We start from the raw sequence: 21,070 nt of genomic DNA, 5'->3' as shown, positions 1-21,070 counted from the left end.
GGAGTACTCTGGAGAGATTGTGCGATCTGTGTTGCCACTAGGGTAGCGCTTGGTTGTAGCTGTGGAGCTCCAATGGGTGGACAAATAGATAACGAAACGTTTCCGTGGCTTGTTTACCATGGAGACGCTATGAAGCGGGGTGCCAACAACCTTGCAGAACTTTCGATTTCCAATCCTTGATTCTTGATTTCGGCTTCCCTGGTTTTGGAGGTAGACAATAATAGCAAATATTATACATTATGCAATGATACCATATTTGCAAAGAGAAACTGGCATGTCTATTTGACCAAAAAGCTAGTTGGCAGTAAGTTGCTCTAGTCTTTTAATCGAAGATTATCAACGTTGTGCGGATATATATCTCTGTACGATCTTGACACCTCCAACCCTCAACTGTTAAGACTGTAAATCGTTTCCGTAGAGAAGATTAACAGAAAATTGGAAAATAAAATAAATACATATTACAGATTTTATAGTATTGCGAAAGTAATGGTGTCTCGCATTTTCTCATCGACTCTTGTCCATTAAGTTATAGAACCCCGAGCAATATAACAGGTTCGGAATCCGGGTAAGTATTCTAGAAGACAATAGGAACAATTAATTATGTTTGCCTTCAAAGGAATGTGACTTCAATACGTCCTCCTCTGTAAGAACCTGAGTTATGCCATCCCAACTCCTTCAATCATTGCATTCGTCATTTACCATAGGAAGGAGTCCCATGTCCCATGTTCGAGTATAAGGCTGAGCAACCGTCAACGTTAGCTTCTTGGTGCTGACAGTAAGCAGGTATTGGCGCATACGTAATGAAATAGCATTCCTTAACACGCCTTTGACCCCTGTTGCATGCTTCGCCCAACAGTTGCATGCTTACCGATAACTTTCTTACGAGACACGCCGGAATGTGGGTCATATACCGGCTTCCCTACCTGGCGACTGCGCGAATCTCAATAATCATCCTGTGTCATGAGCAAGAACAGTGATAGACGGCCAACAAGGATACGTAATATAGCGTAGTGATAGGCTTCTTATGCCTAGATGGCTAATGCAAAGAGTATTAATCACACCCTAAGTTGCAGCAACTAATTCACCAGGTTTGTTGGTGATTTAGAACCTGAGAGGTCAACAAAACTAGACCGGAGCCTGTTACTTGCATGGGTGTCACCGGTTGAAATCTGAGTCCGCCAAAAGCCGTCGGCGTGTCATAGGACAGGTATCTGCTTCTTGCATGCTAGCGGTATATAGGGTTGGATCGACTGGACCTCAAAGCTCTTTTGGTGTTATGAATCACGTGCGTTTACCGATCGGTCATAGACCCCAGGACCCCAAGCCTGATCGAATGTGACAGGCGCTGTGAAAGGCTTCCTCATGTAAGCATTCAACTCGATAACACATGTAGTTTGAAATTGGTAATGTTTTGTCCGCTTATGTCTACTTTTCTTGGCCATCTCGTGCTGTGAGGCAAGAAAGCATTGCGTGTCATGCATTTCATTCGTGACTACTCTTCACAAGATCAACACACAACTATGAGTATACTCCGCTCTTGGCTTCGACAACTTGTCAAGTAAAGTAGTTATCGAAAGATGCTGTTGGCTCTGGAAGAGTTCTGTCCAAACCCCACGGCGCTACAACGTACTGCAAACATGCTTATAAAATGGGCATGGCTGGCTCAGTGGAGCCGATGGACATGGTCCTAGATGGAGTTGATGAAACGAAAGATGCGAACGAGCTTTTAGGTCATTACCAGAAGTTTGCTAAAATAGCGGTCCGGGTTCTCGTTACCGGCAGGGATCTTCCACATATCGGAAAGAAGATGAAAGCCTCCAATTAGCTGGAGATCACAGGCGATACACAAGACCTGAGGCTATCGCCTATACATTGAGACTAGACGGCGAGAAAGCGACTATGCTGACCACTCTGGAAATAGACAATGGGCTTATATCTATGTAAAACATCCTAACGACAGAAGAAAAACCAGATGGTCGCAGTGGACGTAAGTAGGCCAAGTCGCAATATATGGAAGCGGTCTCCATTCATCGATCGGTGGGAACCGGAGGCATCCTTGTCTGCGTCTGTCTTGTTATCCTGGGAGGTACTATCGGGACCTGGGCTTGCATCCGACGTTGGCTCAGCTTGGGGCTGGAGTTCAGGGCTCGCAGGGATACCCTCATTATCCTCCTTGCCACAGACCAGCAGATACATCATCGCGTAAAAGATGGGTATCACAATGAGCTGAATGATAATTGAGAGCACATTCCGGGACAACTGTGGGATCCACGGCGTTAGAGTTCTGTTAAAGCAGAAGAACAGAATATAAGGTGTCATTAGTCCGACGAGGTGGATGGCGTTGTGGGTGACTGGAGCCGCGCTGGCAAAGTCTTGGAACCACTGCTGTAGGCGCCGTAAGGAGGAGATATGTTGGCACATCCAGCGGAAGAGCAGCCTAATTGCGACCACAATGGAGATGCATCCGAGGAGAAGGATGGATGCAAAGTACGACAATAAGAGCAGATCCTTAACCAGACGGATGTCCAGCAAACTATCCGCAATTAGGAGCGTCACGGGTTGCAGGTCGCGGTGTAGCAGCCAGGTGATCAACGCCAGATCGCCAAACAACAATGGCCAACGGATAACCCGACCGGCGATGTATATGCCTAGATAGAGGAGACACCGCCAGTGCCCACACTTCCCCACCGGGGCCTGGTACGTGGGAGAGAAAATCTTCTCTAAATTGGAATCGTTCGGAGGCAACGATCGTGGATCGTGCTTGTCATCTGCCTCGGCTGCTGGCGACCAGAGCCCGTGTACCCGGTCGCAGAGGTTCTCTGTAGTGACAGAGGATGACAACGCATCTCTGTTCTCTTCTGTCGTCTTCTTTTCACCCGCGGTTTCTCGGCTCTTATGATGGTTGTAAGTGGGCGGGTTAGCAGGCTTTACAATGAGCGTACGACGAGGCCAGTCTCGATTATAGATCAAGTCTACATCCGAAGTGTCCCAGTGTAAAGATAACAGTTCGGCCAACATAGACTCAGCGACCAACGGTGTCACGATGGTCTTGATCCATGGAGAGTTCTCGGACCTTAGCAGAGTCACGTACAGCGGCACTGTTCCGACCATGAGAAACACGCGCCGCGTGAAACGCCACCACACGTTGTGTTCGAAACCCGACGGGCCCGACGTGAAATAATAATGGTTGAGAATCAGTAAGCCGGCGTGCAGGTCGGCGAGGTTCAAGAGTCTCCAGCCAAGGAAATCAAGGAGCAGTAGCTCGACCAGGATCGCCGACTGGGATGGAGAAAAGGAGAATGCGTTGCGCTTTACATTCTCGAGAAATGTTGGGTATCCGGTAGGCTTACTGAGGATGCTGATGGTTGTAGTAAGGAGAGACAAGGTGGTCAGTCCCCATGGCGCCATTCTACAACTTGTCTTGGGATTTACTCCACGACACACGAGGGAAACCAGCTTGGAATGTCGACAGGGGGAAGAGCAGTGGCTGTGATCAGCATCCGAAGCATGGCGCCAATTTGGGGGCCACGCAAATTTTCCCCCGTATTTTCAGTTTTTGAGAGAGAGTGGCACGCTAAACTCGTTCCGGTTTTCATTAGCATATAAAAAAATAACCACACCAACACTGACGAAAGAGATATATTCTCACAATACTAGACTAGAAGGTTGAAGTTGAGGAAATCTAGTTTCCCAGTTTCACTCAATTACTTAGCCACCCTTATGCACGTTAGATCAGGGCATGATGTGTGCTCCCCTCGGGTGTGGGGATGGAAGGCAGAACCCGCTCTCGCCAGCTGGTCCGGCCCTACCACCTTGATAGACGTAATAACCTTAAGTTTCTGGAGAAACCAGTGCTGAGAATGTTCGTACCCGATTGATTCCATATTCACGCCATGATTTGAGTCCGCTGGTGGGTCAGTTGACCTTGCGGAAAAAAGAGAGAAGAGAGGCAGGAGGGATATGCTACCTCCAGGCTTCTGGGGAGCGAGCTGAAGGACCGAGCATGCATTGGACGAGTAACCTGGCCACGGACATCAACAGACACCAACGTGACATCAGGAATGCTAGATTAGTAGGCTAGTCGGGCTTAGGCCGTTGGTGAGACAAATGATTGACAGGCTGAGCGTTGGCGCCATTTTTAGTGTGGGTTGCCTTAAAGTGTACAGTAAGATAGAACGACCGGGGTCATTAATTCAGCCAAGTCCCAATTCTTTTCGGGTGAGCTTAAAAGTTCCCCTCGTTCCCACCTACTTTAATAGACTGGTCCTCTAGGTGTATACTCATCTCGTCAGATCTATTGGTCTTCCGTCGGCCATCATGGAAGAGGCAGACTATGTTATCGTCGGTGGCGGTACGGCAGCCCTGGTTGTTGCTTGTCGACTATCGGAGAACCCAGAGACGCGCATCGTCGTGCTGGAGCGCGGTGAAGATGCATCGAATGACGCTCGCGTTCAGAATCCACTCGGGTACGAGTCTCTGACCGGCAGCGAGATGGATTGGAACCTCAAGGTGGTTCCGCAGGTAACGTCGATCTTCACCCTCATGGCTGGTCAGGGCTTTGCGCTAAAATGAACGGACCAGGCCGGATTGAACGATCGAGAATTCAACCAGCCGGCGGGGAAGGCCCTGGGCGGGTCTTCGCTCATCAATGGTTGCATCTTCCTGCCCCCGGCTGCAGCCGTTCTCAATGCCTGGGATTCGCTGGGTAACCCGGGCTGGAACTGGGAAACGCTGGCGCCCTATTTTCAACGGGCTTATACTTTGCATCCTAGGACCGGGCGTCCCCCGCCTGAGAGAGCCGGCCCCATCCAGGTGAGCTACCCAGCGTCTACGGAGAGGGCTGACACCACCCTGCTCGACGCATGGAAGAAAACATTCGAGGAACACGGTTATGGCTACGCCGACGAATTGGTGTCGGAGGGGCCAACCGTCGGTACGCGGCCGCATACTGCGACCATCGACCCAGTGTCCGGACATCGCAGCAGCGCAGCGAGCGGATACGGCGCCATTCTTGCGTCTCGTGCGAACGTCCGCATCGTCACCGGTGTCACCGTCACTCGTATCCTTTTCGATTCGTCTGCACCGAATGGCAGTCCCACTGCCACGGGAGTAGAGGTCCAGGCCGAAGGCCGGGGGACCGTCCTCTTCAAACCCACCAAAGAGGTAATTATGGCTGCGGGCGTATTCAACAACCCCAAGATCCTCGAATTGTCCGGGATTGGGGACCAAGCTCGACTCCACAAGCTCGGCATTTCACCACTCGTCCACCTGCCCGGGGTAGGAGAGAACCTTATGAATCACGCCATGAGTGTCCTGACGGCCCCTGTGAAGGCGGATGCGGACATCCAGGATATCACCCCGGGCATGAAAGCCAACGCCCTCATCCGCCTTCCGCCCGCGGAAATGCAAGAGATTCTCGATCGGGCCCGTGAGAACACAGACCACCCGGCCATTGCAGAGATCCTTGACGGGCCCAACGAGGCGTCTGCCTGCGTACACTTCGTCATCTACCCCGCAATCTCGCCGTGATCGGCCTATTCCCCTCCTTCCCTTTCTCCAGGGGTAGCATCCATACACAGTCTGCGGACCCAGCTAACAGTCCCCAGATTGATCCAAAGTACCTGACCAACCAGTCTGACCTCGATTCGATGGTTTGGCACGTTCAGTACTTGCAGAGAATTCTCCACTCTCCCCGTCTCCAGCCCTTCGTCGATGCGCCGCCGCCCCAGGACCGAGAGACGCTTGCTCAGCTGGTGCGCGAGGCCATGGTCATCCCAACGTCCCATGCGTGCGGTACTACCGCGATGCTTCCCCGCGAGAAAGGTGGCGTGGTCGCGCCGGATCTGAAGGTCTACGGCGTCAGCAATGTTCGGGTGGTCGATGCAAGCGTCTTCCCCGTCATTCCGCAGGCGAATCCCATTAGCACCGTGTATACGGTGGCTGAACGGGCCGCGGATTTGATCCGAGCATTCTGATCAGCCCATGTTGTGCAGCTGATTACTTTTCCTCTGCATTCGGTCTTGATGTGTTCATGGTTCTGATTGGTAGCGGTTGGTCTATGTGGTCATGAGAATTGTGCTGATCCTGATGATGTGGAACTTTGAGCTCTTGTCGTGCCCCACGGGCCTGTCAGAATATCACTCAGGAATAGCCGCCACGAGGAAGCCAAAGCAATGTTACGTGCGGCTGCGTGAGATTTCCAGAAAATGAGATTGGCTGTTGGGACTTGAGACTCGGAGACATTGCTCCTAAGCTTTTCGTTTCCACTGCCTGGTCAAGTGCAGCGCCAGCCATAGAAGCAGCAAATTGGCTATTTGTAGTGTGACCTTGAAACATTGATTGTTTCCTCGTGTTCATAGAACTGATTCTTAATTCGTGATATTCTAGGAACAGAGAATGGTCTAAGGAGAAAACAGTTCCTGCAGTTTTCATTGAACCTCTTGGGTTGAGCATTCGGGGTATGGAATGATATGTCCGAGATTTATTCGTTTGTCATTCCGCAACTGGACAGAATATATACAAGTAGGGATGGGGTTAGACGATTTATTTAAGGATACGTCTTGTATGATACAAAGCTACACGAACACTGACGAACGAGATATATTCTCACTAAACGAGACGATAAACTTCAATTTGGAAAAATCTAGTTTTCCTATTTCATTCAAGTGCTAGCTGTCGTTATGTATTCTGCATCGGGAATTATCTTCATCTTCCTGTTCACTGAAATGGTCCGAGACTGTCCTATGCGATGCAATGATTCTTTCCGTACTGTCGGCCCTATCGTGGTCGCCAGCATACACGGTGGTACTCTGTACGCATTTACTATCTTCTCTCTTACCGGCTTCTCGGGGGTAGCGGACGACCTTGAGCACACCTCTTCCAGCCTGGAAGCTGGGTCCCGGGGAAGCAACACCGTGGGAGCCAGACCCTGCCCCATTAGACTTCTTCGACAAGCTCAGCTCTAATTCCTCAGGGATTTGGACTCTGTTCATTCCAAGGGCCAGGCTATTCATGACGCGGTACAAATTAGGGATACACGTCGTAATAATACTGGCGTTCATCATTACTCTGCTAGGCGGAAGGCAAAGTTAGCAGACCGGAGAGAGAATGGAATAAACACGTCTCGTGTGGAAGGGACACCATGAGAGGAACTTCAAACGCCGTACTGGTTGCAAGCTGTTACACTGAAAATGGACCCTAAGTGCTTGCATCAGCAAGGCTCAGCTGCCGGATGTGCGGAGGGAAGGTATGACGAACAGGTGGGATCGGTAGAATGTAAGTATTGCCCCAGGTAAGATATTTGGAAACCATCAACCACAACGACTCTGCTAGCCGTTAGTCTCAGTTGGAATGGTTTTATTCTACCCGAAAGATATGAGACTCACATAATGCGAGACGCAAACGCTGCGATCAGCTTTACGCGACGAGCCAATGGCATTTGGACGTTCCAAAGCATGGCTGTTGGTAGAGCCACAAGCACTAGGTCAACTAACATGTTGATAGTCATAATCGGATACATGATGGCTCCCTAGGATGTCTGAGCGTAGGGTTCAGATCCAAGATCACTTCCCCAAATTCGGCTCACCTCTCCAAGGCAGCGACTAGGATAATATTGCCAACGTGGCGTTTGGCATTGAAAGGCGGATCCAAAGATTGCCAACACTGTCCATCCAGCAATGGCCATTTGCGTAATGCGGCAATATATCTCAATGGATTGGGTTGGGCTGATCGACAGGATCAAATTGCTCGACGATATTTTAGTAAGAGAAAGAACCACAAAGAACAGAAGTTGGGCAGTGTAAGTCAACTGTGGAGAGTCCATCAATTAGCTAACGGGGAGGGCAGCTTTTGAGTAGAATTTATAGGAATAAGGCTAATCTCACCCGGTTGTTCGCATCCAACGTACTGCTCAAGAGAGCTTCGAAATGCCTTCCAAGTCCATGATCGACGGCAAACTGTATCAGGAGGCTTTGGAGGAGCGCTACTATCTATTGTTATATTAGCTGTATTTTGTGGAGAGTGAATCCCTTGCTGTTATTCAGAGGCGGTGCTGCATGGAATGGAAGTCGTACTGTGCCGGTCCATATTGGAATATCAACCGAGAGTACCACCCGCTTTAGATATACCATGGACCAAGTCTTGATGATGACGATGATGAATGTGACAGAAAAGGCAATAAACGTAATAATTGATATAAGGGGTCCATTGTTATCCACACTTGCCTCTTCAAGCGGGGGCCGTGTATCGGTCTTGATAGGCATCGTGGAGCGTAATAGACAACCAATGTCAGGAATGCGACAATGAGGATATCATAGGGTAAATGGTTCCATGCATATTGAGAAGGGGCTAAAACAGAGAGAGAAAAAGGTAAAAAGGGGGGAAAGAGGGGGGGGGTCAGTGAGTGTGGCATCATGTTCTACTAGTAGATGGCGCTGGATCATGTCCCTGGTCGGATTCATGTGCATTCCATTTGTCCTGAGAGTATGTATATCTTCATATCCTATCTTTTTGGATGGGATTGCGTGTAGTCGTGTACTAACAACCTATTTGCTTCCAATCTGTAGCTCGCAGTCAACAAGATGAAACTGCACAATATAATCCAACAAAGAGAAATCGATAGGGAAAATTAGAGGAGACTATTATTGAGTATTTTATAACGTCTCCTGGTAGGCTCTCAATCCCTGTGACGGTAATACTTAGTGTAGCCTTCCCTCTGGCTGTGTGACGCCGCCCAGGGCTAGAACCCGATGATCCTTACTACATGGAACGAAAGCTCAGAGACTGGACAGGGTTTTATCCATGATCATAGGTTGTCCCTTTAACGCAGTCTAAAGGATGAGGATGGGAGACCTCCTTTCTCCTCTTTCCTGTTTCCTCTTTGTTTCTCTGTGAACATTACCCTGCCCCCTCCTCACCCAAATCCGGGCTTTTCTTTTCGGAAGAAAGTGCATTAAACAGCTCCCATTCAACGGTCACAGCAATGGAGTTCAGTGAGATTGAAATGGCCCACGGCTATAGCGAGCACAAGTTGCCTCGCGATACCGTCCGTAAGCCTTCACCCTCTCAGAGTCAAGGGTCTCAGCGGAAACCAGGTCTTGAGGTATGTGTATCGAACCAAAGCCAGATTAATGGATGAAAGGATTTGCCTTTCTAAACGATCATAGCGATATCTCGGGTTCCTTCCCATGCTGGCCTTTGCCGCGACTCTGCAAGCCTCTTGGGAAGCGATCGGGGCTAGCATGTCTGCGGGCTTAGAGAACGGGGGCCCTGTGGCCCTCATCTACGGGCTGATATTGACAATTATCGGGTCCCTAGGAATGGCTCTTTCGCTGGCCGAACTTGCATCGATGTTGGTGGATTGCCTGATTGATAGGCCCGGCGATGAGTAGTTTCGTCTGACTTGTTGGCACACTAGAACCCCTGTAGCTGGAGCTCAGTACCATTGGACTTACGATCTTGCTCCGTGCGCTCCTAGATTTCTGAGTTTTATGCAAGGTAAGATTGACGGTATTGTGTCGATGCATGTTCGCTAAGCTTAGAACAGGATGGATCACAGTCTGACACCTGTAACCTCTGATCTAATTGCATCGCTCTCTCTCTCTAACTTGTTGCCAGATCTTTGCCTGGTGGGCCAATACCGCCACCTCACCGTTCTTGATCGGAACCCAAATTAAGGCCCTTGCGGTTCAGAGCAACCCGAACTATATTCCCAAGCCCTGGCATACCACTCTGATCATATGGGCGGTATTGCTGATCCCGTTGGCCGTGAACATCTACGGTCGCCGTCTGCTGCCCGCCGTGGAGGTGATCGGTGGCATCATTCATATTGTGTTTTTTCCCGCTGTTCTAATCCCCTTAGTTGTCCTGGGCTCCCGCAACTCTTCGAAATTCGTGTGGACCTATTTTGAGAACTCCACCAGCGGCTGGCAAAATGATGGCGTCATTTGGTCGATTGGTCTCTTGACTGCAGTGTATACCTTCAGCGGTATAGTTCAGCTTTAGATTATCCCCACATCAATATGTCTCCTGGCAGAAAGGAAGAGAAGCAGACAAGCTGACTGTCGTGCTGGGACAGGCTTCGACGGGGTGGTTCATATGGCGGAGGAGGTTAAGGACGCCCGTCGGACAGTTCCCCGATCCATGGTCTACAGTGTTCTGATCAATGGGATAGTTGCCTTGGGATTCACTATCGGACTTTTATACACCATGGGCAGCGTAGAGGACGCTCTCAATACGCCGACTGGTTATCCACTCCTTGAGATCTTGTATGCAGCGACTAAGTCGAATGCAGCTGCTTCAGGAATGCTAATGATGTTTATGTTACCGGGGTTTGTGGCCCTGCTCAATGGGCTGGCCTCGGTCACCCGGTTGACCTGGGCATTTGCGCGCGACGAAGGTCTCCCCTTTTCCAGTTACTTTGTACATGTCTCCTCCTGGCACAAAATTCCCCTGCGCGCTCTCATTCTTGTCTCAACGGCTATCGTGCTTCTTGCCATGATCAACATCGGTTCCACCACGGCCTTCAATGCGCTCCTGTCTCTTGCAACTCTGGCCCAGTATATCTCTTACCTCATTCCTATAACTTTTCTCCTCATTAAGCGCATTCGCGCCCCGCAGGAGGTGCGCTGGGGGTCATTTCGATTGGGATGTTGGGGAATCCCGCTCAATATTTTTGTCATCATGTACGGGCTATACATTGTCATCTTTCTCCCGTTTCCCCCAAGATACCCCGTGACAGCAAAGAACATGAACTACGCCGCGCCTGTCTTTCTGGCGGTGGTTTTTTTCGCCATTATCGATTGGCTTGTCCGGGGCCACAAACGCTGGCAGGGTCCCAGAATCAAAGTGACACCGGAATAGAGTATAAACATCACTGGCTGGCTGAAGGAGCCTTGGGGTTCTATCATAAACTAGACATAGTCAAAGAGACATTGCAGATGCTCCCTCTTGATCGGACAAAAATCTAGTAGTATATTGGAATATCAAACAGTTGCCCCGAGCGTCCATTCTCCTGCTGTACCGAGTGAACGTGTAAACATGTCGATATTTAGAAAATTCTTGGAGACAGACACCATCATGGGCAGCTGGAGATATAATGCTCAATAGATACAGATATCACAGATTTGGCTAGCACCCGCTTATACAACAGCCATTTCACAATGGACGTGTCGACGGATCACCTTGGGTCTGCTCGCTTTGGGCCGCCCCTGATCCATTATTGATTTCTCTTGCTGTCAAGACAGGGAATGGCAGCTGGTAATGCATCGTGGCCATTTGAATGCGTTTGAAGTCCTAAAGGCTTGAGAAGATGTTACATCGAGAACAACCCCTTCCTCTCTAGCATGCCGGTCAAACTGGGCTCCATCCGAGCCTGGGAGGTATGTGACGGCGATGTATCGGCCACTGAATGGCCGCACTAGAGTGTCAACATTGATAACGAAGAGATTGTCCTTGCCTTGCTGGAACACGGAGTTGAGTTTCAAGCTCATAAGGACAACAAACGCACACCGCTTCATGCGGCAGCGCTCGTTGATCACGAGAGACTTCAGACTGACATCTATGCATCTCGCTATCGAGCAGCCACACCTGTATTTGACGAGGCTGTTTGCCGAACTTGACTCGGGCGTCGATAGATATCACTAGTCTGCAGAGAAAGGTGCCTGGTATATGATACATGCAGGTCTACATGTCACATTCACGCGAGTCACGGGGCGTAAGCAATGGCTCGGTCGTGGAAATAGTTGGTTGCATGCGTGGCAGTTGAATTCAGCTGACAAGACCTCGGCCGAAGATCACGTGGAGGGGTTGGTGGGTGAGGGGTTGTACACTGTACAGACCCCTCCCAGTAGAATACAATTAACTTACCTTCTTCGCTGCTGCAAACTGCCTCATCAGGTATACGCCCCATCTATGTCTACCACACAATTATGAATACTATGTATATTGCTTCCTGTCAATCCCGTTCAAGCCTTCGTGATGCTGAAACTCTGTACTAGGAACCCTCGACGCCGCTATGCAAAGCTCGCCTCCTGCAAGACTTGTCTGAAAGACAAATTCCGTTGTGGTGATAGTGTATAGCCGATCTCTACTGATTGCGAATAACGGGGCGGTGCTCAGACACGATTTGATGCTCACACTCGGAGAGACCGATATGATACCGGGCATTTTATTGGGATCGATGGAGAAGAGGGTCTCAGGAGCCACCCCCCCCCCATGTTGAGAAATACCAACCGTGGTCGTCCCTCTGACCCGGATAATGTGGGTTCAGTGCCAGGAACCCACACCGTACTACCAATACGGTCTCGGCCCGATCACCTCCTGCCCACTTCGGTCCTTGGGGGCATACAGGTTCCCACGGCGATTGACCGTGATGACAGGATTCGGGGGAAGCTTCGATCATGTTCCGTGGCTCAGTGGGTTGCCCCCGGCCCCCTCGTGGGGCCAGGAAGCACTGGGGTTGTGGAGAGTGGCCCGGCACTTTGCCATCATTCCAATCCAAGATTGTCCCAGTTTGCCATCAGTTGTTCTCCCCTATTTTTTTGAGCGTTGGCTTGGATTGAGCTCAGGTATGGTGGGAATTTACTATTAGAGATCTATATCTTTGTCTATTCTGAACAGCTGACATTTTTAAAGGTTTTCTCTGGGTGGATCTCAGAGTTTTTCCTTTTTGTTCCATTGACAAAAAGTGACTTCGTGCATGAAAACCTTAAGCAGCTTTAGTTTAAATATGATACGGCGACCGATAGCGGCGACCGAAAAAAGAAACGAAAGGATGCTTATCTAATTGCACTGGTACTTTCAGAATTTTTCTAGGTGGCAGAAAAAATTCGAGAACCTCGTGAGTTCACCTCCCCACCACATGATGTAATCCTGTTCTAATCAGCGGTCAAAGACTGGCGGTGACCCTCATCGAGTCAGCGCCCCAGCCAAAAAACCCCTTTTATCTCTCGCCGTCTCGCTCTTGTCATCCTTTCAATTCCTCGCTCTCCCTACCTCTCTCTCCCTCCTCACACATTCACAATGGCCCCCCTTAAGCTTAATAGCAAGAATCTGTCGCAAATTGCGGCGGTCGGTGAAACCCGGGTCAAGGCTCCCACCTACCAGCGCGGTGGCGCCGTTAAGGAGGGAATTGTCCACGTCGGTGTCGGCGGCTTCCACCGAGCTCATTTGGCCGTCTATGTCGATCAATTGATGCAGAAGCATGGTGTGACAGACTACGCAATCTGTGGTGTTGGCTTGCAGCCCTTTGACGCCGCCATGCGCGACGCCTTAGGATCGCAGGACCACCTCTACACTGTCATCGAGCGGTCGGCCAAGGGCAGCTTTGCCCATGTTGTCGGTAGCATCAATTCTTATCTGTTTGCCCCCGACGATCGCGAGGCCGTCATCGCGAAGATGGCGCACCCCGATACCCACATTGTGTCACTCACCATCACCGAGAGCGGCTACTACTACAACGAGAACACACACGAGTTGCAAAGTGAGCACCCTGACATTCAGTTCGACCTCCAACCAGCCAACGAGAAGGCCCCACGCACCACGTTTGGCTTCCTCTATGCCGCTCTGGCTCGCCGCTACCAGCAAGGACTCAAGCCCTTCACCGTCATGTCGTGCGACAACATGCAGAAGAATGGCTCCATCACTCGTCATATGCTCGAGTCCTTTGCTCGTCTACGCAACCCCGAGATCGCGAAGTGGATCGCTGAACAAGGCGCCTTCCCCAACGCCATGGTCGACCGTATCACCCCCCAGACATCCGCCACCGATAAAACGGCACTTGCGGACAACTTTATTATTGAGGACTCCTGGCCTGTCGTCACAGAGCCCTTTATGCAGTGGGTCATTGAGGACCAATTCTCCGATGGCCGCCCACCATTTGAGAAGGTAGGCGCTCAGGTGGTCAAGAATGTCCACGACGTCGAGGAGTTTGAGAAGCACAAGCTGCGCTTACTCAACGGCAGCCACTCGGCTATTGGCTACCCTGGTCAGCTGGCCGGCTTCAAATATGTCCACGAGGTCATGGAGAACCCCTTGTTCAGCAAGTTTGTTTGGCAAATGATGCAGGACGAGGTGAAGCCGCTGTTGCCCGAGATTCCGGGGGTCAACATCGATGAGTATTGCAAGACTCTCATCGAGCGTTTCTCCAACCCAACCATCATGGACCAACTGCCCCGCATCTGCCTCAACGCTTCCGGCAAGATCCCGCAGTTTATCATGCCTTCCATCGCGGAGGCGATCTGGGTTACCGGCCCATTCCGTCGCCTGTGCTTCGTCGCGGCCGCTTGGTTCCATTACATCAATGGCATCGATGACAGCGGCAAGACGTTCGAGGTCGACGACCCCATGCGCGAGGAGCTCCAGGCCAAGGCCCGCGCTGGAGGTACCAACCCGACCGAGCTGCTCAGCATCAAGAGCTTGTTCGGTGACGATTTGCGTGGCGACAAGCGATTCCTCCAGGAGATTACCACCGCGATGGAGGACATCGCTCGGGACGGCATTCTGAAGACGCTTCCCAAGTACATTGACTGAGCGCCATCACTATGCGCTGTTGGCTTAATATATATGGTATACTTGTGTCTGATATTTACGTTTTCTTTGATTGTGTTATAAGGGAAGGGCTTTACGAAAAGTGGTACATAGAGATAGATAATGATAGACAACATTTAATTCATACTTTGTTATTCCAAAGTACACCTGAATGATGTTTAGATTCCAGTGCGGGTCTTCCGTCATTGATTCTATTTATAGGAAAATCTTGGCACAATACTCTTAGTATGCTGCTCTTTGAATAAGCTCGATGGCTAGAATAGTCTATCACAATGCAAACCAACCAAACAAAAAGAGCTGGAATGGGCCTTGAGAATCTGGCCCAAAACGGGGCAACCGAACCTGTTCTCGTGACATCGTTAGTCTATCAGCATGTGACCTTGTCCCTTGCTATATGATTCTTCCACGATGCCCACCCACTAGATAGCTCCTACCAACCCAGCATCGAAACATACCTATTCCCTCGACAACACCGGTGGACAGCGCCGTATACATTCCGCCTGACCCAAAGCCAAAGATGCAGCAATTGGACCACCATTTGACGAACACGGCCTGGGCGGACACAAATTCCTGATGCGGTATGCCCCAGGCGATAGGATACACTCGGTAAGTTCGGATGCGGCTGCGGACCATGCACTGCACCGGAAAGATATGGGATTGGGGAATGGACTATTGGTCGACGTAAGGGAGATTTTGTCGGACAGGCATCTATTGCCAACACGATGCACCACGCAGGTCATAGAAAATGAGGGTAAAGGGGGAATGTAGATCACTTTTGATATAAAAGAACGTCGAGAAAATTCATAATTCATAATTCAATATTATGAGAATAACTTTTATGCAAGAGTTAATACCTAATACCTACAACAGGTCTGTTGGCCAGCAACGAATTGACTGAACTAAGTCTATTAAATCTATATTATTTTCCCCAATTTTCTGCTGAAAAATAGTAGTGGAAAAGTATAGCAACTGGCAAAAATTACAAGTAATTTCGTAAATTTTCAAGAACACTATTTTAGAGATATAGAATCCAATATTGGTAGACAGTCTTGATTTTGGATAGATTTATAAAGAGTATCTCTCCGGGTTTCTTTTAACATAGAGTAATACTAGATATTCCTTGTCGTTTTGTTCGCGATTTCCGTAAATAAGTCAAGGAAAGATAAATATATGAGTATACAATAGCATCCAGAAGAACTAGAATTATTGATATATTAGGATTTATACACAATGGAGCGACACATTATTGAGTTAGTGTTTTGAGCCGAGAAATCCTCATATATTTGATGGCTAAATATCTCTAGGCACCGCGTGTTACGGGCTATTTATCTTCAAATTCTCGAGCTCATCGGGAAGCGAATGTCTAGATCTCCTCTTGGCAAACTTCTCCAGATTTTTCGAAAAACGCTGAAATGCATCCCGCTGGGCAAATATGTCGCTTTGAAAGCTGTGCATATTTTCTTCTTTTCTGGAAAAAGAAATATTGATGTCCATCAAAAAGGTGAGGAAAAAGTTCCGTACCTCAGGCATCGCATAGTCAGAAACGCTAGACGGTCCTGGCAGACACTGAAGCTCAAAGTATCCCGCCAGATTGCTTTCACTGTTATTTATACGTGGCTTCCAAGGCTCGCAGCCATGATTGCACCAACTTTCGAAGTATTCTTGTAGCATTTCTCCGATAGTTGGATTTCCGTGGCGGCTTTCGAATGTATTGAGAAGTAAGAATGCATCTGCGCAATTCCATGACAAATTACTGTCAATCAAATGCTTTTGAGTATGACGTCCCACCCCGTTAGGCCTGAAGAAATCCAGTTTGAAGAAGCTCTTCTCTAGAGCAGCGAGTATAGCTTCCCAACGACTCACAGTAGCGGTATGCCAATCGACTTTTGGTTCCTCTGACAATTGTTAGTATGGGGACCCTAACAAGGTAAAACAACGCTCCATACTACTTAGTTGCCGGGCGACCTTGATGCATTGCAAGCGTAGATCGTCCATCCAACTTTCCTCTTCCCAATCACCGGATAAAAGTGAAAATGCTTGAACAAATTGTAGAAGGAGAAGACGGCGAAAGCAACTATATGTTGGCTGGTAATTGACCGCATAGCTAGGGTGAAATGCATTCACTCTTTTAGTGATGCAATTCGCACTGATTTCAAGATTTGGTGCGTCAAATACCCGACCCACGCCTAGACTGCGCAGATTACGGATGAACCCATTGTTCGAATTACCCTGATAACAGCAAAGAACCACAGTAGGCTCTTTGGCTTTCGCCATCTCAGTAAACGTATCCTCAGCTTCTCTTATGAGTTCAGCTTCCTCTGCACCTCCGGGGAATATGGCAATGTGTCGAACGTGCTGATGTCGTCAGTGGTTATTTCCCCCCCAAGTTGCGATAGCTATTAACTTTGCAACGGCATCTGTTGTACGGCAAGCAGCAGTATCAACCGTAAAGCCATTATCGTAAGTCTGATTTCGAGGTGGTCGAAGTAAGGAAACCAATGACCACCTTTCGTGGCTGGCAGCGCAAGGTTTGACCCGTGGTTACGTTCTGAGCCAGGTCCATCTCGCTTTGCGCCTCGTCCAAACTTTTCGAGAATGTAAGTATGTGAACTTGGCTCGTTGAAAGGTGCTGAATCACTACGCGTGCTTTGATCATCTCAACTCGTTGGCGGGGTATTCTGGTGCCCAGAAAAGAGAGAGTCTAACTCAATCAAGATCAGGCGAATATATCATCTTCGGGAGCATGGTTTAAATTTACAACCGTATCAAGACAGGGTACACATGACCGACTCCAGTACATTTTCCACTCGTATATCAATGCTAGAAAATGGCTGATTATTCACCTACAGTAGTATAGCTTCTATATACCAATGTGTCGAGGTACTGTAAACCTCAGCTTTCCTCAATAATCGCCCCTGGGTATCGAAAATACCCTCTTGCGCTATATCTCTTTGCACCCACAATATTTAACACAACGGTCAAGAACTATACTAAACTCTTACTCCGAATCAATCGTCTATACTTATTTAATAACGATCGTTAATTCAGCAGAAACATCTTCAAAAGAATCAAGATTAGATAACAATTGTAGTAAATATTTTCCTCTGACTTTTTTCTTATCTTGTTATATTGTGACTGTAGTTATCCAGAGTAATAGAAGAATATCTCATTTATAAAAAATATCTATTAAGCAAAAATCTACGAGCACCTTGACGCCTGCCCTTCTGATCCTAGTAGGTGAGCAGTCACCCGATGGGTTGCGTGACTAGCGGGCTAGTGCTTAGATGGCGACATCCTTCAGCCCTTGGCTACTTCCCTGACCGTAGTACGCCATCTCTCCCCTAATTTTCTGACTGGGGGAGGTCAAATTTGTTACAGTATGCCGTGAGATTTGCTTCCAAGCGTTTAATATCGTGTATTAGGTCACTGAAAGATCCAATGTCCCGGTCCTTAAAGGCGTGCAGTATATCCACAATACTCTTGACATCAGCCATGGCTCCCTGTCAGAGGATAACGTCCACATCACCGAGGATGGTGACGTGAAGATCGGTGAGCAGCGACCTAGTGCCTAAAGAAGTACCTCGCTGACAGAACCCTAGCAAATATTGGCCAAAGTATAGTAATATCTAGCGGATCCGAAGAGATCAGACATAATATCAGAGACATTTACAAACTTATATATTTACTTTTAGACCCTAGCAAAGCCCCAGCTACCAGTGGGACGGTTGATCTTCTTATATCGGATTTCGCCCATACCCCGTCCAGCGTAGTCATCGATAAGCTATTTCAGACACAGTGAAAAGACATCAGTGGTAGAAAGGAAACACTCCAGTTCTCGATCAAAATCAGTGTATAATATAGATAGGGAAAGCCGCGGTCTCCAGACTTATAATAGTCCGGATTCGGATTTCTCTAATATATAGCTTTAACATAGCTATATAACATTTTCAAATATATATCAGTATAAAAGTTTCAACAATCAATAAGACAATAACAATATATCGATTATAATAATCCTGCCCCGCGACTATTTCATTAATAGAGATTAATCAATCAGGAACAGTTTCCTAGACATATTCTGAAATATAGCTATCCAACTTTTGGATTTAGGATATCCCAAAACACATAAAATACACACTAACCTTCGACGTTTCCAACACCAATCCAAAGTACCGATTTTTTGACTCTGCAGAAATAAGATAGAATATTTTTATTTAAACAGAACCGTCCTCAACCCACAGAGCTATACTGTCATCCGGAAAGTATATCGCGAGGATCTTATCATCGTCCAGCATTATATGATAACTATAGTTATCTGAGATAATAACATAAAAGACTATAACAAACAGCCCTCTTATTCCTAGACTCTCTTCAGAAACATGACCACACCGATCAGTCTTCGGAAACTACTCAATTTCACCCACGGACATCGCATGGTGAAGATCTCGAAAACTATCTATAGAGCTCAAGAATTCAACACGCCCATTACTTACTATGCAGGACCATAACAGACCGACTTGTCGCAGACCTTTATATACGCTAGTTGACTTCATCGACAGATACCAGAGGAGATCTGGGATCAGAGCAGAGACCTATATTCCAGCAATATACCCCTTAATACCGCTTGAGATATATCGCATAGTAAGTAAGCCCATAGAGAGCTTGGCGTCTGTCACTAGAATTTGTTATATCGCGAGTGAAGTAGTCCCTGCCAATATAGTCCCACCGGAGGTTATCCTTTTATATTCTATAACTGAGCTTTCGCGGTCAACTTATCCAAGAAAAGTCCAGTTGATTCTCGTGTTTCCAGAAGTTATAAGCGGTACCGAAAATACCAGACTCCACAAATTCTATATCGGATAGAGAAGAGCCCCTGCTCTCCCTCCTATTTAAATCACTAAAATCGTAGATCGAATAGAAAATATGGTTGATTGTATCCGTTCTATATAGAGATCCTATCTGCAGAGGGAAATAGCTGTCTTCGTACCTTGGGCGACGAACAGCCAGGCTGCAGCAAAGAGCTCAGGCAGGAATAGGAGATGAGAGAAGGAAGTGTCCATTCCTGTTGCAATGAGATGGACTGTTCTCTGACGCCTAACGAAGGTTCACCCGGAAAAACTGGGTGAGCTTCTCGAAAGGAATAAGGCCCACACGATCATAAAGGTCGACGTGACCGGCCCCTGCCACCCAGAAGAGCTCCTTTGGTTCCCTTGCACGTGCATAAGCCTCCTCACTGAACTCACGCGAGTGTGCCTGGTCGCCTGAAATGAATAAAAGAGGGCGGGGCGAGATCAAATCAATATCATTGAACGGGTAGAAGTTCATGAATTTCGGGTTGCTCGTAGTTGTCCGCTGTGTCTCCAGCTCCCGCTTGGTCCCTTCGGGAATGAACTCGCCACGTGGGGTAAAGTAGAAGTCATAGAACTCGCGATCAACAGCGCTTGTGTTTGCCGTTATCTGACTGGGGACGCCGCCAGAGTACTGGATTTCACCCCCTTCCGCCTCGACCCAGCGCTGCTCGGCTGCCGCGGCAATGATCGCCTTGCGCTGGTCAAGGGTCTGTGACTTTCGTAGGCCATCACGGTTCACAGCACCCATATCGTACATGCTTGCCGTTGCGATGGCTTTCAGACGCGGGTCAATCTTCGCCGCACTAACCACGAAGCCGCCGCTTCCACAAATACCAAGAATGCCAATCCGCTCACGATCAACGAAGCCCTGCGTGCCCAGATAGTCGACCGCGGCACTATATGCTTCCGCATAGATATCCGGAGAGACCCCGTTGCGTGGCTCACCGCCGCTAGCACCCCAGAACGGAAGGTCCAGCGAGATAGTGACAAAGCCTTGTTCGGCCAATTTTGTGGCATAGAGATTTGCGCTCTGTTCCTTCACTGCGCTCATGGGATGGCCAACAATAATAGCAGGGGACTCAATGCTGCGACTCAGATTGTTGCGGGTAAAGAGATTTCCCTGAATTGTCGTGCGGTATAGATCCTGGAAGGTGATGGGTGTAACCGTCACGATGTCGCTGCGGTAAAAGTTATCGGCCGCGTACGACATATTCTGCGCCCATGCTGACATTTGATGAACGGGAAGCATCATCGCAAGGACGGATATAGTGTTCCTGAAGAACCTCATGATGCCTGCTGTCGATGGTGAAGAGCTAGGGACGTATGGTGATAGGAAAGGATGAATGAAGAATGGGCTATGGAGAGCCGAAAGCCACGCAGCATATCGTGAGATTTTATACCAGATAGCTCCAATGCTGCTGCCTGTATCATCTACTTCTATTAATGCTTCCATGTTTAGCAAATGTCCATATCACCGGTACGTGGCGCCAATGCTCTTCGTCGAGACAATCCCGTCATGCCAAGGTGTGTGATTGGGTGTTCGAGGTATCCATTTAGATCCAATACGCTTCCCTAATCAATGTGAAGCAGCATTCCTGGTCCGAACCAGTGCTAGCGCGGGCTTGCTTCGGCGAGATGAGCGCTGCACCCACGCGACTTGCAGCCTGCACAAG

At 48.6% G+C, this 21,070-nt stretch overlaps 6 protein-coding genes across 6 annotated transcripts; 3 read left to right on the top strand and 3 right to left on the bottom strand.

Moving 5' to 3' along the window:
• Nucleotides 1-1,950: 1,950 nt before the first annotated feature.
• ABOM_006636 (uncharacterized protein) lies at nt 1,951-3,408 on the bottom strand (the record flags this gene model as incomplete). Its single annotated transcript, XM_022533765.1, has 1 exon — nt 1,951-3,408. The coding sequence occupies one exon, from the start codon at nt 3,406-3,408 to the stop codon at nt 1,951-1,953; it is 1,458 nt and encodes a 485-aa protein (XP_022388801.1).
• A 909-nt stretch (nt 3,409-4,317) lies between these two features.
• On the top strand, nt 4,318-5,975 carry ABOM_006635 (GMC family oxidoreductase; the record flags this gene model as incomplete). The annotated part of the gene is made up of 3 exons (XM_022533764.1): nt 4,318-4,521; nt 4,582-5,493; nt 5,607-5,975. The coding sequence occupies 3 exons, from the start codon at nt 4,318-4,320 to the stop codon at nt 5,973-5,975; spliced, it is 1,485 nt and encodes a 494-aa protein (XP_022388803.1).
• Nucleotides 5,976-6,668: 693 nt separating this feature from the next.
• On the bottom strand, nt 6,669-8,261 carry ABOM_006634 (uncharacterized protein; the record flags this gene model as incomplete). The annotated part of the gene is made up of 7 exons (XM_022533763.1): nt 6,669-7,071; nt 7,167-7,197; nt 7,258-7,325; nt 7,386-7,528; nt 7,586-7,807; nt 7,884-7,988; nt 8,073-8,261. The coding sequence occupies 7 exons, from the start codon at nt 8,259-8,261 to the stop codon at nt 6,669-6,671; spliced, it is 1,161 nt and encodes a 386-aa protein (XP_022388802.1).
• A 719-nt stretch (nt 8,262-8,980) lies between these two features.
• ABOM_006633 (putative amino acid permease) lies at nt 8,981-10,860 on the top strand (the record flags this gene model as incomplete). The annotated part of the gene is made up of 6 exons (XM_022533762.1): nt 8,981-9,100; nt 9,165-9,349; nt 9,416-9,495; nt 9,545-9,555; nt 9,616-9,985; nt 10,076-10,860. The coding sequence occupies 6 exons, from the start codon at nt 8,981-8,983 to the stop codon at nt 10,858-10,860; spliced, it is 1,551 nt and encodes a 516-aa protein (XP_022388799.1).
• Nucleotides 10,861-13,020: 2,160 nt separating this feature from the next.
• ABOM_006632 (mannitol dehydrogenase family protein) lies at nt 13,021-14,529 on the top strand (the record flags this gene model as incomplete). The annotated part of the gene is made up of 1 exon (XM_022533761.1): nt 13,021-14,529. One exon carries the CDS (start codon nt 13,021-13,023, stop codon nt 14,527-14,529), a length of 1,509 nt encoding a protein of 502 aa, XP_022388798.1.
• A 5,112-nt stretch (nt 14,530-19,641) lies between these two features.
• On the bottom strand, nt 19,642-20,685 carry ABOM_006631 (alpha/beta hydrolase; the record flags this gene model as incomplete). The annotated part of the gene is made up of 1 exon (XM_022533760.1): nt 19,642-20,685. One exon carries the CDS (start codon nt 20,683-20,685, stop codon nt 19,642-19,644), a length of 1,044 nt encoding a protein of 347 aa, XP_022388795.1.
• Between the last annotated feature and the right edge of the window lie 385 nt (nt 20,686-21,070).

The sequence above is a fragment of the Aspergillus bombycis genome (assembly GCF_001792695.1).
Source record: "Aspergillus bombycis strain NRRL26010 chromosome Unknown contig00046, whole genome shotgun sequence".
Taxonomy (NCBI): domain Eukaryota; kingdom Fungi; phylum Ascomycota; class Eurotiomycetes; order Eurotiales; family Aspergillaceae; genus Aspergillus; species Aspergillus bombycis.
Note: the sequence above shows the minus strand (reverse complement) of the source record. Positions and strands in the feature narration are given on the sequence as shown.